This window comes from Talpa occidentalis, unplaced genomic scaffold (assembly GCF_014898055.3).
Source record: "Talpa occidentalis isolate TD23 unplaced genomic scaffold, MPIMG_talOcc4v2.1 talOcc4.2, whole genome shotgun sequence".
Taxonomy (NCBI): domain Eukaryota; kingdom Metazoa; phylum Chordata; class Mammalia; order Eulipotyphla; family Talpidae; genus Talpa; species Talpa occidentalis.
This window is the reverse complement of record NW_023602073.1, coordinates 19,241,116-19,256,481: the sequence shown is the minus strand read 5'-3', so window position 1 is coordinate 19,256,481 and position 15,366 is coordinate 19,241,116. Positions and strand designations below refer to the sequence as shown.

At 44.7% G+C, this 15,366-nt stretch overlaps 1 protein-coding gene across 3 annotated transcripts; it reads right to left on the bottom strand.

Annotated features, from left to right (window-relative positions):
- Positions 1–1,883: 1,883 nt before the first annotated feature.
- ZSCAN9 (zinc finger and SCAN domain containing 9) lies at positions 1,884–13,621 on the bottom strand. Of its 3 annotated transcripts, none has more exons than XM_037519078.2 (4): positions 13,555–13,621; positions 11,193–11,685; positions 10,567–10,714; positions 1,884–5,692 (listed from the first exon to the last, which is right to left on the bottom strand). In XM_037519078.2, exons 2-4 carry the CDS (start codon positions 11,610–11,612, stop codon positions 5,088–5,090), a joined length of 1,173 nt encoding a protein of 390 aa, XP_037374975.1. In that variant the 5' UTR covers positions 11,613–11,685; positions 13,555–13,621; the 3' UTR covers positions 1,884–5,087. The 3 variants fall into 3 exon arrangements, with proteins under 3 accessions (XP_037374975.1, XP_037374976.1, XP_037374974.1); XM_037519079.2 differs by having other exon boundaries at positions 13,560–13,621; XM_037519077.2 differs by lacking the exon at positions 13,555–13,621 and adding an exon at positions 13,410–13,458.
- Between the last annotated feature and the right edge of the window lie 1,745 nt (positions 13,622–15,366).

Here is a 15,366-nt window from a genome sequence, read left to right as displayed (position 1 = left end):
GAAATGCTGTAGAGAAGTACTTTTAAGTGCCTGTTATTGGCAACAAGGGAAAGGCGAGATCATGAGCACATGGCTAGTATGTGCTTGGGCCTAGGCCTTCATTATAAAAGGTGCTAAGACTCACACACAAACAAGGCAGCACCATGAGGAATATCTTGTAGATGTAACCAAGGCCGTGGGAGTTCAGGGAATGTAGAGGTCACGTCGGGCTTTGTGGTTCACTGCAGGGACAGGGTGACACGCTGGAGAGCTGAAAAGACTAATAGTTTGTCAAACTTAGTAACAAAGGCAAGTTTGAAGAGGTCGGCATGTTGTAGGGGCCTTCAGTGCTGGAGCAAGGAGCCTCATTCAGTTTTACTCCGGAAGCACTAGCAAGCTGCAGACATTTTAGGATTGGAATCCCATCTGGGGATAGGAAAAGACCTGGCAATATTGGGTAATTTCAAAGAGATTACTTGCTAGCAGTCTTACAGATGTTCTACTTTTTGTATAACATAAAGGTGTTATACAAAAATAAATAAGTGAGTTATGTAATGGATTTAATTCTGCCTAATTAAAAGGTTGGTCAAAAATTATTTTGATGAAATTGGAGTATAATAAGCAGGTTAGTTAAAACGATACGCAGCGTATATAGTGGAGCACGGGGCCACTTGTCATGCTTTTTAAAATTGTTTTAGGAATTTTAGTGTTGACTAGCCAATCTACCTCATGTCACCACAAGCAGTGCAGAACTCCATGTCCCGCTTCCTTCTACATGAAGGAATAGCTGGTTAGAGCCATTTTTTTCTAATAAATCAAGTTACCTTGGCACCTATTACTAGAACACCAAACATTACTGCGTTCCCTTTTTCTGTGTTCACAGCCATTCAACCAGCAAACCCAACTGTTTATGTCATGTCTGTGCTCAGACATTATGGAATTAAAGATGAGTATGAATGAACATGCCTTTGAAGAATCTGAGCACTCTCTCTGTTCTTACATGCTAACTTTTCATGTGTGGTTCTGCTTTCAAAGTAGATTTAGGGGGCCTCCCTAGTGGCACAGGCATTAAGACGCAGCACTATGAAGCTATCCACAACCACTGCAACATGAGTTCGATCCCTGGCCAGGGAGGTAACCCACATGGCACAACAAACCTCTTCTGTCTCTCTTGCTCCTCCCCTCAGCAGTGTATTTCAGTCAGTATGCCTGTTCTGCTCCCCGCTCTGTCTCTGGTGAATCCTCTCACACCCACACTTCAGGCCTATATCCCAGTTCTTGTATGCATAAATAAAAAAATCTTTAAAACAAAACAAAACAAAGTAGATTTAGAAGCCGGTCATTTCTAAGGTAGCATCTCTAATGTTGCCAGCCTGGCTTGAGCTACTGTTTCTCTGCCACTGTGAACAATAGTTTAACAAATGAATCTCTGCTTCTACCTTCATTCATCTGAGTCTCTTCTCTGTGGCCAGCCAGGGCTATCCTTTTGAAATTTAAGTCGGAGCACACATTCTCTCATTCAAAACCCTGCAGTGCATCCCATTTTCATCCAAATTAACAGCCTAAGCCCTACAGGCACCACAAGGGCTCTTCACAATCTGACTTCCTGTTCTCTCTGGCCTGTCTCTCATCCTTTCCCTCTGCTCGCCTGGTCCCAACACATGGCCTTCTTGTTTCTTCACTACACAAGCCAGCAGCCACGGGGCTAACTTCTTCACCCACCTGCTTTAATTCCACTCATGCCTTCCTTTCAGTAAGACTTCCCCAGTGGCACAGCGGTTGAGCGCTGGGTTGCGAAGCTGCCCACAGCCTCTGCAGCGCCGGTTAGATCCCCGGCTGCTCCCCGGCCACCGGAGAAGGGTCCCACATGGTGCGCAGACCTCTCCTGCCGCCCGCTGCTCCCCTCAGCAGTGTACTTCGGTCCTTTTGCCTGCTCTGCTCCCTGCTCTGGCTCTGGTGAATTCTCTCACCCTCCCACACTTCTGACTGTACCCAGTGCTTGTATAAATAAATAAATAAATCTTTAAAAAAAAAAAAAAAAAGACTTCATATCACCTTAAATGTAACACTAAACCTGTCAACACACTAGCACCCCTGATCTCCCCTCAGTCTGCTGGGTTTTTTTTTTTTACATTATCATTTTATCACCTCTAGCATACTTTATTACATACTTATTTATTGGGTTCATTGTCTGACTACCTCAACAACAAAGACAAAGCTTCAGTAAGGTAGGGATATTTGTGTCTTCTCTATTCATGTATCCAAGCCTACCAAGTATTTCCAACCACACAGTAGGTGCTTAATAAATATTTGTTAAATAAATGAATGAATGAATGCAGCAGTGTTTTTATGTTCTCACACACCATGATCAGAATCAATATTTTCAATACCGGAGAACACAAACCACATTTCCATCTATCCTCTGGTGTTCGGTGTAGTTGTGGCAGGTTAGGTTATATTATCATCCCTTCAGACAGGGTTATACAAATATTAACAAATTAGAAAATATAATGATTATGATGTCAATAAAAAATTAGATACTCCAGAATAAACTTTTTTTTTAAAGATTTATTTATTTGTTTATGCATACAAGAGCTGGGGTACAGGCCAAAGACGTGGGAGGTGGGGAGGGGGGGTGAAAGGACTCACCGGAGACAGAGTTGGGAACAGAACAGGCAGACTGACTGAAATACACTGCTGAGGGAGGCAGCAGGAGAGGTCTGTTGCGCCATGTGGGTAGCTCCCTGGCCGGCCGGGGATTGAACTCGTGCTGCAGAGGCTGCGGATTTGCTGCCTAGTGCAGTGCTTAACCCCTTGCGCCACCAGGGAGGCCCCAGAATAAACTTTTAAAAAAAATGTATGAAAACTTTAAATTGTTCCTGAGATACACAATATAAAGCAAAGACATTAAATGGGAAGACCAATGGCATGCAGAATTCACTTTTCCCAGCTTATAAATTTAATATGTAATCACAAAATACAAAATGTTGATAGCCTTTTGTTTTGAAGTCAAGCTGAGTCTAAAGCCCATTTGGAAAAATAAACAAGTCAGGTGAACTCTAGGAATGAAAAAAGCCAAAAAGAGTGACCTAGGCCTTAAAACGGAAAATTAAAACATCAGGATACAGGTTAACATCAAGGCTCAAGGGAAGGGACTGTGATCAAAAGGACCATAAAAGGGACTTTATAGCCATGATCTTCTACTTTTTAGTATATGGACTTCTACATTATTCTTTCAACTCAAACCATCACATACGTTTGCATATGTATTTCATAAAACTCTAAAAATTTTAAAGACATTATAAAGTCTGAATATTAAATTATGTGGTAGAAAAAGATTTAAAAAATTTTATAGAATGTTGAGAAGTAGACCAAACACCTAAAATAATGTAGGAAATGATGAGAATGGTATGTCACATCAGTAGAAGTATGGACTAATAATAAATGAAGTTGGGGCTACTGGGTAACTTTCAAAAAAAGTTGGATCCTTACCTCTACCTCAGGGTAAATTAATCAAAAAATTAAATAGGAAGGGCATCCCTAGTGGTACAAGGGGTTAAAAGGCAGCACTATGTAGCTACTGGCAACCACTGCAGCATGAGTTCAATCCCTGGCCAGGGAGCTGCCCGCATGGCACAGCAGACTTCTGTCTCCCCACTGCTCCCCTCAGCAGTGTAGTTCAGTCAGTTTGCCTGTTTTGTCCCCCACTCTGTCGCTGGTGAATCCTCTCACACCCTACACCCCTGGCCTACACCCCAGTTCTTGTATGCATAAATAAATCCGTAAAAAAAAATTTAATAGGAAACACTAAAGGCATAAACTTGAAATCTACACAGGGAGGAAATTTTTTTGTTCCAGACCTCAGTCATACAAAGAAGTTTGAAGAGATTTCAAACAGTAGTTTTCATTCTATCTTACCTGGGTGGTGGTGGGGTTCCCTGATGTGGCCTTGTACCCAGTATATAAATGACATTATAGTACTGATGATGTGATGGAAAGCACTTAGAGAGTCTCAGGTGACTGAGGGTAAAGGAGGAAGTCTGAGAACACCAGAGTGAAGCATGATACTGTCAACAGACTGGGATTTGGAGTCAGCAGCCAAGGGTTTAACTAAAAAGACACAATGGTAGGTGTTAACTTTAAGGGAAGTTGGGTGAAAGGGATATGGAAACTCCATCTATCTTGGCAACTTTTTAAGGTTTAAATTTTTAATTTTATAAGTCTAATCAAAATAAAAACACTACTAAAAATAAGTCCAGGGTATAACCCTTGGCATGGATGCTTAGAGATCCTGAGTCTTCGACGCCTCCTCTAATACTTTACTGTGTGCTTCTTGCCAGGACCAACTGGGGTTAGGTAACTGGAAACATTCTGCAAACACTGGAGCAGGCAGCCCACAGGTAGGTCCATGAGAGGGTCAGGTGGGTGTTGAAGGGAAGCAGTGAGATGGAAAAGGGTTTACCATGTAGGTCCTGCTTACTGGGAACACCAAAGACCCACATATTGTTAACCATCAGCAGATTCCTAGGTGATCTTTAATTAAACACAGAGACAGCTCTATCAGGCATGTTGGCTACAGCAAGGCTGTTCTGATATTACTGGGAAGGTTTAGAGTATGTAAGAGAGATGGTATAGGAAACAAAGGTAAAATAGCATTTAAAAAAAAAAAACAACCCCATGGGGCCTCCCTGGTGGCGCAAGGGGTTAAGACACAACCTATGAAGCTATCCGCAGCCACTGCAGCACACATTTGATCCCCGCCCAGGGAGCTACCCACATGGTGCAGCAGACCTCTCCTGTCTCCCCGCTGCTCCCCTCAGCAGTGTATTTCAGTCAATCTGTCTGTTCTGTTCCCCACTCTGTCTCTGGTGAATCCTCTCACCCCCCCACACCTCTGGCCTGTACCCCAGTCCTTGTACACATAAATAAATAAATACAATCTTTAAAAAAAAAAACCAAAAAACCCAAATCTTCCTCTTTGGATATCCCCAGTAAGTCAGTGTTTGTTCTAAATGCACTTCATGGAGACAGGAAGAAAGGCATTTTCTAGTCTAAAACTAACCCACCTGACTTGGCCACTGATCTGGGAAATCCGCACATGGCAAGGACTAGACCATCTCGGCCACTGTGTGTATCTTCTGGTGGCGGCTGAGGTTGCAGTGGTGGTTAAAGCTTTTCCCACACTTGTTGCACTGGTGAGGTCGCTCCCCTGTGTGACTTCTCTGATGCTCAATGAGAAAGGATCGCCGACTATAGCTCTTCTCACACTGGCTGCAGTGATAGGGCTTTTCTCCCTTGTGAATTCTCTGATGCTGGATGAGCCCCGCACTCTGGCTGAAGGCCTTCCCACACTCCTTGCAGTGGTACCGCTTCTGTATGTTGTGGATGCCTCGGTGATTAAAAAGACCTGAACTCCGACTGAAGGTTTTCCCACACTCATTACATTCATAGGGTCTTTCTCCAGTATGAATTCTTTGATGTCGAATCAGACCTGAACTCTGAGCAAAACTTTTCCCACATTCATCACATTTGTGTGATCCCTTTTCTGTGGGGTTTCTCCAGGGCTGCTCTATCTGGCCAACTTCTGTACATTGGGGGTCCTGGCGTGGTACCTCCCAGGTCTGTCCATAAAATACTTTCCCACGTGGCTCCACTCTCTTAGGACAGTCTTTCCTCAGCACCAACTCTCTGTCCCCAGTCTTGGTCATTCCATCTGAAACAAGACCAGGTCAATGTCACTGGTTCCCTGAGCCTGTGGGGTCACCATGTACACAGAAATACAATGTACTTATCACATGACATAACCCTACATCAGAGTAGGGAAGTCTGAAAGAGAAGGACCAGTACAGTAACATCTTCCTCTTGGTAACCCCAGAAGTTTGCCCTCCTTGGCAAAATGCAGCTCAGTCCATCCCCATAAGGACTGTGCTGGAGAGAATTCCACATACTTCTCCAAGGAGATGGAATCATAATCTAGCAGACTTCTCTGGTGTGTGCCCTTCGGCCTTCCCCCTTCCCTCCTTCTGAGGTAGCAAGCCTCCAGGTGACCAAGGCCAGTTACCTCTTATATTCATTCATTCATTCATTCATTTATGGAACAAGAATTAAGCTTCTACTATTCTAGATGCGTCAGGTAGGATTTTGTGATTTTCAAATCCACAACCATCCCAGGTGCATCCCCAGCGCAAGGTCTTTGCTCTGGCTCATCTCCCTTCCTGGAAAGCCCTCACCTCAGATAACCCTGGACTCACTTCCCCACTTCACTCAAGTTTTCTCTCAACTCTTGCCTTCTTAACTCTTCCACTTATACTACAATGTGTTTGTCCCAACCATAGCCTCATCATCCCCCTTTCCCTGTTCTATTTTTGCTTTATTTCACAGCACTCCCTTTCTAACATACACATCATCTCCTTTTCGTGTATTTATTATGTCTCCCCTTTTCTACATTTTAATCCCCAGTGGAGCAGGATCTTTCTGGCCTATTCCCCGAGAATGATAGTAGTTGTGTTACCAAAACCCAGCCACCTCAGCGGGGGAGCAGGCAGTAGCAGTGGTGCTCTCCCACTCTGCCGCTCCACCACAGGTCAGTTGTGGCAGTTGCTCCTCAGAGCCCAGCAACGGCCCTTTTACTTCCTGGATCATGGAGTGGACTAAACAGGTCCAAGCTATTAGCTGATTGATGCCAATGGTCCAATCAGCCACAGGATTGAAAAATGGTCCAATCAGACTTGTGGGTGTGGCACCCTGAAAGAGAATATAAGCCAGGGTTAGAGGGAGCTGAGAAACTGTTCCAGCCTCTGAAGAAATAAGAAGACTCAGTTCCTGGCTTCTGAGAAAGGGGAAAGAAGAAACACCAGAAACTGAAAGAAAGAAGAAAGCATCCAACAGCAGACCTCTGAAGAGGGAAGAGAAGCTGAAGGCCTCCCTCAGAGATGGGGCCTCTGGTCCTGTCTCTGACCTGGCCTGAAAGGAGCACCAAAGGCTCCTTTGTGTTAACAAAGAGCTGTTAACACTCAGTGTCTTTGACACCGAGGAACAAGTAGTGACCATCACCACTGGCCAGTGCTGTCTTGCACTCCTGGTGAGTGGTACTTTGCTTGGACTACTGGTGGACACTATCTGGGTGACAGCAGGCCACTTGTGGCTATAGTAAGCTCTTTGTTTCCTGTTTGTAAATTAAACCCCATAGCTGTTCCCGGAGCCTGAGGTCTCTTGCAATTGTGCATGCAGGTGAGAACCCACAGACGGTGACCTGTCCTCTTATTGGGCACTGTCCTTTGTTTGGCTCTAGCCCACAGGCCCTCTACATGGGTGTTGTATTGCTATAGCTCTTGGTTTTGGTTTTTGGCCTTTAGGGGCATTTTGGTTGCTCTCTTGTCTTCTAGCCTGGGCAGATGGGTGGCCATTCCAGCCTCTCCTGGTATCCCATCCTCCTGCCCTCCTGCCTCTATTTCAGTTGCTCAGTGAATACTGACTGACTAAATAAAAGAGAAAAGATTTAAATCAATCCTCAACTCACTGGCCTCAACTCACTGGCTCAGGACTAGCCCCTGAGGGAAGGATGCTCCAGAGGATTGGTCCACATCGGATAGTGTCCCACCAACCCCATCAGACCCTCTCTACTTGGAAGAGACAAATGGGCCCCACCTGTCTAGACACCACAAAGTAGCTGTTGCGGTATCCTTCGAATATCTGCAGCTTTCCAGTTGATTCCCATCTTGCAACACAAAACATCCCTACCTTTCACCAAAACATCTGGCTCTTTCACCCACATTTTACTGTATTGCCCCCCACACACCTCTTTGGACTCCTCTATTGTTACACCACAGTTCTCCTCCTTTTAGCTGGGAGAAGACAACAGTTTGGAAAACGGAAATTTGTCTGCAGAGTAGAAAAGGACCAAAAGTGGGATCGGTATTGCCCTTTTGCCCAAACTTCTTATTTATATCTGAAATGTACAAGGAACCAGTAGAATAATGAAGACACTACTTAGCCTTTTAATAACTACAACACCTGGGCCTCCCTGGTGGTGCAGTGGTTGAGCGCTGGGCTGTGAAGCTGCCCGCAGCCTCTGCAGCCCCGGTTCGATCCCTGGTCACCGGAGAGGGTCCCACATGGCACGCAGACCTCTCCTGCCGTGCCTGTTGCTCCCCTCAGCAGTGTCCTCCATCTGTCTGCCTGTTCTGCTCCCCACTCTGGCTCTGCTGAATTCTCTCACCTTCCCGTGCTTCTGACTGTACCCAGTGCTTGTATAAATAAATAAATCTTTAAAATAAATAAATAAATAACTACAACACCCATGACTTAGTACTTTCATACAGTATCAAACTAACTCAATAAAGACCCTTTGATATTATAATATTATGATACCTCTTTAAAGAAATGAGGAAAATAAAGATATATAACTAGATAAACTATATAGAGAAAGTTTGGAAAATACACTGCTATTTGGCAGGTATGGTTACTCCTGGAGATGACATTTGGAGGAGAACTTTTCCTTTTTACTATGTAAAAGTTCTGTATTATTTAGTTTTTTTTACAATCCACATGAATTTGAAAAGAAACTCAAACTCAGTGTTATAAAGTTTAAATATTGCCTGGCTAAAAAATGGACGAGCTGTAACATAGATTCCTTTTAATCTCAAATACTATTTTGCTTTATAGAAGTTGCTTTTCCTGAGTTTACAACACACACCTTCCTACAGGTAGAACTCTTCTGTCTGTAGATGCCTGTTGGATACTCCCCTGTAGTTGTTGTAGATGCTTAATAAACATTTGTGGAGTGAATGAATGACTAAGTGGGTGGTTGGATGGAAGGGGGATAAATTCACTCAGAAGTGCTTCCTGGAAGAAAGGCTTCTCAGCAAGGTCCTAGACACAGTGGGAGGTAGAGAGAAGATGGCTAGAAAATATGAAGACCAAGTTCATAGGGAGAAGAAGAAAAAACAAAGGAACTGATTGGAAAGATGCCCATAAAGCAGGAAAATGAAACCAGAAGGAATCTTGATCTGGTCAGATGGTGGGAGCCAGAGGAAGGTCTGTGAGTGCACAGAATTTACTCAACAGAGTATTTCAATTTAAATTGAGGCAAGCTCCAAAGTGACAGAAACTCAGGATAACTTTGTAATTGTTAAGATAAAGAAATAAAAGCAGGAGACAGAGTCAAGGGAAGTCTGGCTTTCACACACATGGGGATGACATGAAAATGAAAATAGGGCCTCCCTGGTGGCGCAAGGGGTTAAGATGCAATCTATGAAGCTGTCCGCAGCCTCTGCAGCATAAGTTCGATCCCTGGCTAGGGAGCTACCCACATGGCGCAGCAGACCTCTACTGACTTACCCACTGCTCCTCTCAGCAGTGTATTTCAGTCAGTCTTCCTGTTCTGTTATCCCACTGTCTCTGGTGAATCCTCACCCTCCACACCTCTGGCCTATACCCTAGTTCTTGTGTGCATAAATAAATAAATCTTTAAAAAAAAAAGAAAATGAAAATAACAGAACTGCACTACAGATTGATTGCCAGAAGGTTAACAAAAACTCAGAAAGGAACTGTGATGTTATGTGTGGGGAATTAGACGGAAGCTCAGGGAGACTTAGAATGGGAAGGCAGCTTGCTCAGCCTTAGTTCTTCCACCACTAAAATTACAGGAAAGGACTGGCAAAGTCTGATCCCACTGGGTTCTCCCATCCAGTCTCCACCTACTAAACACACCTTTCTACTGCAGCTGTAAATCTATACCCACAAGGGTGGCACTGATAATTTCTGATCAGAGCAGCTACCATCTATTACTAATGCACGTCGCATACTCTTCATAAACTGTATTTGATGCTCACAATAACCATGTGAGGTTCTTACTGGTCTAGACAGCTGAGCTCTCTTGCTCCCCGCCCCATCCCAAGCACACATATGCCCATGCGAGAACACAGCAAGGTGGTCATCTACAATCCAGGAAGAGATATCTTACTAGAAACCAATTCTGATGGCACCTTGACCTTGAATTTCTAGTCTCCAAAACTATGAGAGAACAAATCCCTGTGTTGAAGCCACCCAGTGTGTGGTATCCTGTTACGGCAGCACAAGCAAACTCAAACAATGCTGTCATCAAGCCCATATGTGTTAGGCTCCTGCAGCCATAGAAGGGAGACACTGTTGTCCTGCCGACGGACATTATCCGAAGACACTTGAGGTCTCCCTTGCGCTTTTAGTCTAAAAACTCAGCTTCAAAACCATCTGCTGGGCTTCCCCTGGTGGCACAGGAGGTTAAGCACCATGCTGTGAAGATGTCTGCAGCCTCTGCAGCGCCGGTTCGATCCCAGCTGGCAGGGGTCCCACATGGCGTGGCAGACCTCTCCTGTTCTGCCCGCTGCTCCTCTCAGCAGTTTATTTCCTCAGTCTGCCTGTTCTGTTCCCTGCTCTGTCTCTGGTAAATCCTCTCACCCTCCCGCGCATCTGGCCTGTACCCTGGTTCTTGTATAAATAAATAAATCTTAAAACAAAAACAAAAAAAAAACCATCCGCTGTGGTTACAGTCTTCATTTCACTCATGAGTGAGGGACTCAAAAACCCACTCTTGCCACTGTCTCTCACCTTTCGCTCCCATAGGATGAGGCTGCAGAGCAGGGTCACATGTGGGCTGGGCCTCCTTCGGCTGGGAGTGAAGATTCAGTGGTGTCTGCTGTCCCAGAAGCACTGTCTCTTTAGAGAGAACTCCTTGTCTATGACTGTGGGTTACCATCTGGGGACAAAGTGACAAGATTTGACTTCTGAAGAAGTTAAGTCTCTAAAGAAAAACCCTTCCAGGGGCCTCCCTGGTGGTGCAGGGGTTAAGTGTCAGCGCTATCAAGCTATCGCCAACTACATGCCTCAGTTCAATCCCCGGCCAGGGAGGAGACTCACAGAGCACAGCAGACCTCTCCTGTCTCCCCACTGCTCCCCTCAGCAGTGTGTTTCAGTTGATCTGCCTGTTCTGTTCCCCACTCTGTCTCTGGTGAATCCTCTCACCCCCCGCACCTCTGGCCTACAACCCAGTTCGTGTATGCATAAATAAAAACAAAAATCTTAAAAAATAAATTAACAAAAATAAACAAACACTTCCACAAAGAAGCAGGAAGCAGGGTCTTACTATATCACCAAAATCAAGGGCTACAAGCAGAGGATACAAGGGTCCTTGGTGACCCACATATCTTTTGTCCCTAGCAAGTCTCCCTTCCTACCTCATGTTGTGGTTCATCAAGTTCTCTCTCAAGATCCTCCAGCAAAATCACAGCCTCTTCCCCACTTTCTGGACACTGTTCTCTCACCCAGCCTTGCAGCTCCCCAGGCAGGATGGTCAGGAACTGCTCCAGCACCAGCAGCTCCAGGATCTGCTCCTTCGTGCTCACATGTGGCCTCAGCCACTGGAAGCAATGTTCCCGGAGCTGGGTGAGCGCCTCCCTGGGCCCAGGCGTCTCCTGATAGCACAGCTGCCGAAAGCGCCTTCGAAAAGTTTCTCTTGCTAGTGGATTACTGCGTTTCAGTCTTGATTCCTGCATTTGGAAGTGACTTTCTACCTCCCCTTTCTGTGTCAGAAGTTGTTTCCACTCCGCAGGAGCTTGAACATCCCAGGATAAAACCTCCTTTGAGTTTGTATTCATCTTGACCTTGAATAGCTCAAAAAGCACATTCCAGCTGGAGTTATGTTTCGGAAATACCTTTGGAGTCTCCCTCCTAAACAGTAAAAAAAAAAAAAGTTTATATAGAAAAATGGCAATTGCTGATGGTAGGAACTAATAATACAAGCAACTGTCATAGACCTAAAGCTCTTTACTGAAAGTAAAGTGACTTGGTGACCAAAGAATGAGAACAATGCACAATGCAAGTAATGGAATAACAAAAAATGTAACATGTTGTGACCTAGACCTGGATTTTATTCTGGTTGTAACATTTACTAATAGTATGACCTTGTACCAACTTCTTGTCTTCTTTATGTGAAAGAGCAACAATACCTTAAGACCTAATGGAGGAATCAAAAAGATCACACAGATCGCCCAGAAAGGTTAAAATGTTCAGATGCACCACATAAAAGTCAAGGTAAAGTAAGAATGGATCTATTGTTCCTATTCCTATCTTTACTTGAAATTTTAAAATTAACCCTCAAAACAGCCACTGAAGGTAGGCATTATTTTCAATAATTTACAGAAAACTTTGGTAAGGCCTCCCTGGTGGTGCAAGGGGTTAAGATGCAACCTATGAAGCTATTCACAGCCCCTGCAGCACGAGTTCAATCCCCGGCCAGGAAGCTACCCTGTCCTGTCTCCCTGCTGCTCCCCTCAACAGTGTATTTCAGTCAATTTGCCTGTTCTGTTCCCCACTCTGTCTCTGGTGTACCCTCTCACCTCCCCCCACACCACTGGCCTGTACCCCAGTTCTTGTATGCATAAATAAATAAATCTTTGAAAACAAAACAAAACTTTGGTAGATTTCAAGACCTGTGGGCTTTCCACACTGCTCTGCTGCTTCCTAAGAGTTAACACTCCATTGCAGGTACAGGATCAGATTTAAACCTCTCAATTACCCCTGAAACTGGATTATAATCACTTTTGCTAGATAAGAAAAGTAAGCCAAGGGAAAGTAAGCAAGTTGCCTAAGGTCAAATTCTTTGTGAGGACAGTCCTAAGAATCCACAGAAGTGCATATCCAGGCAATGCCTGGGACCCAGGAGGCCTGTATGTCCCCAAAATGTCTAGAAGCACAGCCCAGCAGCAGTGTCTCCCATCTAGGAAATCGGAATGGAGGACTGGGGTGGGAGGAGAAGGCTAGGCGACGCCAAGTAGACATCTTTTAACAGGTTCTCCTGTGATTTGCCTGTACGCCAAGGTTTGAGAATCAATTAACTAAAAGAATATGAACAGGAACTACCACTTTCTGCACTTGAAACCCAGACCATGCGATGCCTCTGAATCAGCTTTTAGAACCACCAGGTGAGGGGCCTCCCCGGGTGGCTCATCGATCCCCGGCTGCTCCCCGGCCACCGGAGGAGGGTCCCACATGGGGCGCAGACCTCTCCTGCCGCCCGCTGCTCCCCTCAGCAGTGTCCTTCGGTCCTTCTGCCTGCTCTGCTCCCCGCTCTGGCTCTGGTGAATTCTCTCACCCTCCCACGCTTCTGACTGTACCCAGTGCATGTATAAACAAACAAAAAAAAGTAATAAACAAACAAACAAATAAATAAGAACATGCCTCTAAAAAAAATAAAAAATAAATAAATAGAACCACCAGGTGAGAGGGCATACTGACTCTCCAGCACTAGGGGACGGAGAGATTTTAAATATTTCTCCTTAACTTCCTCGTCTCCGAGGATATCTCCCCAAACTCCCGGTGTTTCCTACCTTGAGTCCTAATCCTACCGACATCGTGCCACGTGGGGAACCCCGGCACCCCAGCACAGCGCTTACCGGTGCAGCATCCCCGCAGTCGGGAGGATGCCACAGCCCAGCTCCCAGTCCCCTGCTCCGACCCCCGCAGACGAGGCTCCCTTTGAACATCCCTCTCTCAGCCGCGCCTCACCCTATTCCCCCCACACCTCCCAGGACCACTCACCAGACCTGGAAGGAGCGCACGGTGGCAACAAAGGCCCGGCAGGGAAAAGCCAGCCCCTCGCCGGCCACGGAGCAGCCGCACTTCCGGGCTGGTCTAGGACTGCGGGTCTCGACTGCTACCTCCGCGCCGGCCTCACCTGGGAAGCTGCCGCACTGCCTGGCGGCAGATCCTTTCCAACAATGAAGCACTGAAAGAGAAGATCTTACGTGTGGTGGCCCCATTCGGGTTTTAAATGAAAATATAGATAAATCACAGACCACTGACTATTGAAAATGCTCTTTTCACAACACTTAAAAACTTAATACATAACCTATGTTTTTTTTTTTAATTCAAAGAATAAAAATGAATGAAAAGGTGAAGCCCCACCCTGCCCCTTCTTAGACTCAGTTCCCTGAGGTAGCTACATGACACCGTTATTATGCTTGTATATGTGTTTGTAAAATAAGTATACACACATATGACTGTTTTGCATTTAGCCTTTTCTCCATCCTTTATTTTCAGGTTTTTGCTTGTCTTAAACATCTTTGCTGGTGATGTAGGTCTAACAAATGTAGTGGCTGCAGAGTATGATATCAAACATATGTATGACAACTTATTTCTCACATGTACACTTTTGTGCATATGATACGGATCTTTCTCCCTTCTTTTCTTTTTTAAAGATTTATTTTATTTATGCATACAGGAACTGCGGTACAAGCCAGAGGTGTGGGGGTGAGAGGATTCACCAGAGACAGAGTGGGGAACAGAACAGGCAGACTGACTGAAATACTCTGCTGCGGGGAGCAGTGGGCAAGACAGGATAAATCTGCTGCGCCATGTGGGTAGCTCCCTGGCTGGGCATCAAACCTGTGCTGCAGCGGCTGGGGACAGCTTCATAGGTTGCGACCTAAACACTTGTGCTACCAGGGAAGCCCCCTCTCTTCTTTTCACCTTCCTTTCTTCCTTCCTACCTCCTAACGACCCCCTCCTTTTTCTTTTTCTCTTTTTCTTTTTCTTTTTCTCTTTCTCTTTCTCTTCCTCCCCCGCCCCCTCCTTCTCCTCCTCCTCTTCTTCTTTTGCTGCAAAAGGTGTCTGGCTTTTTTAGTAATAATACAAAGTCAGTCTGACACAAATTAAAGTTATGGGTACCAAAGAACATACTTATAAATATTGCTAGCCATTTATCAATTTTATTATGCCAACTAGAATGGTGGTATCACATAGATTAAATTATGTTTTGCTTTAATAGAACTTCATTGTTTATTTTATCACAGTAGTAGAAAAGTATCCTGTATGTTAATTGAGTCTCCATGATGAAATTCTGTAAGTTTCTTTGTTTCCTGAAGCCTAGCCATCAGATGGCATTAAATAAACACAAGTTTCATTCTTTAGATCAACGTATGCAAATATTCAATTAATGTGTAATCATTAAGAACACCACATGAAGATTATTTGCTCAAAATCCTGATCATTTCCCTCAAAATACTTCACTTAAAAAACCCTCAGTACAAAATTTCCTAATAAACTACATAATGGGAGTAAGTACTTGCCTTCTCTTGGACTTAAATAGATTGCTTAAACATGTTTTTCTCTTCTATTTTGAATTTGTGATAAGCAAACCATTTTCAGAAATGTGTCACTTAATATCAGGCTCTCTACCTGGGCTATTTGTGCTTGTTAAGCAGGTCAACTATAGAATTCAGGCAGGCTCCAGCTTAGGGTTAAGAGGACAGCAACTGGACTTTCCTGTAAACAACTCTGAAAAAGACAGTTACCCCTTTTCTGTTTGATGAGTGTCCTGGGACAGAAGGGATTGTTTTTCAGTTGGCATTG

What these genes read in the sequence shown, in the direction of transcription:
- ZSCAN9 (XM_037519077.2), bottom strand. An exon ending in TTGATGAACCACAACATGAG is followed by an intron (nt 10,715 to 11,192) that starts GTAGGAAGGGAG and finishes CTTTGTCCCCAG; the next exon opens with ATGGTAACCCACAGTCATAG. An exon ending in TCATCCTATGGGAGCGAAAG is followed by an intron (nt 5,693 to 10,566) that starts GTGAGAGACAGT and finishes GTCTTGTTTCAG; the next exon opens with ATGGAATGACCAAGACTGGG.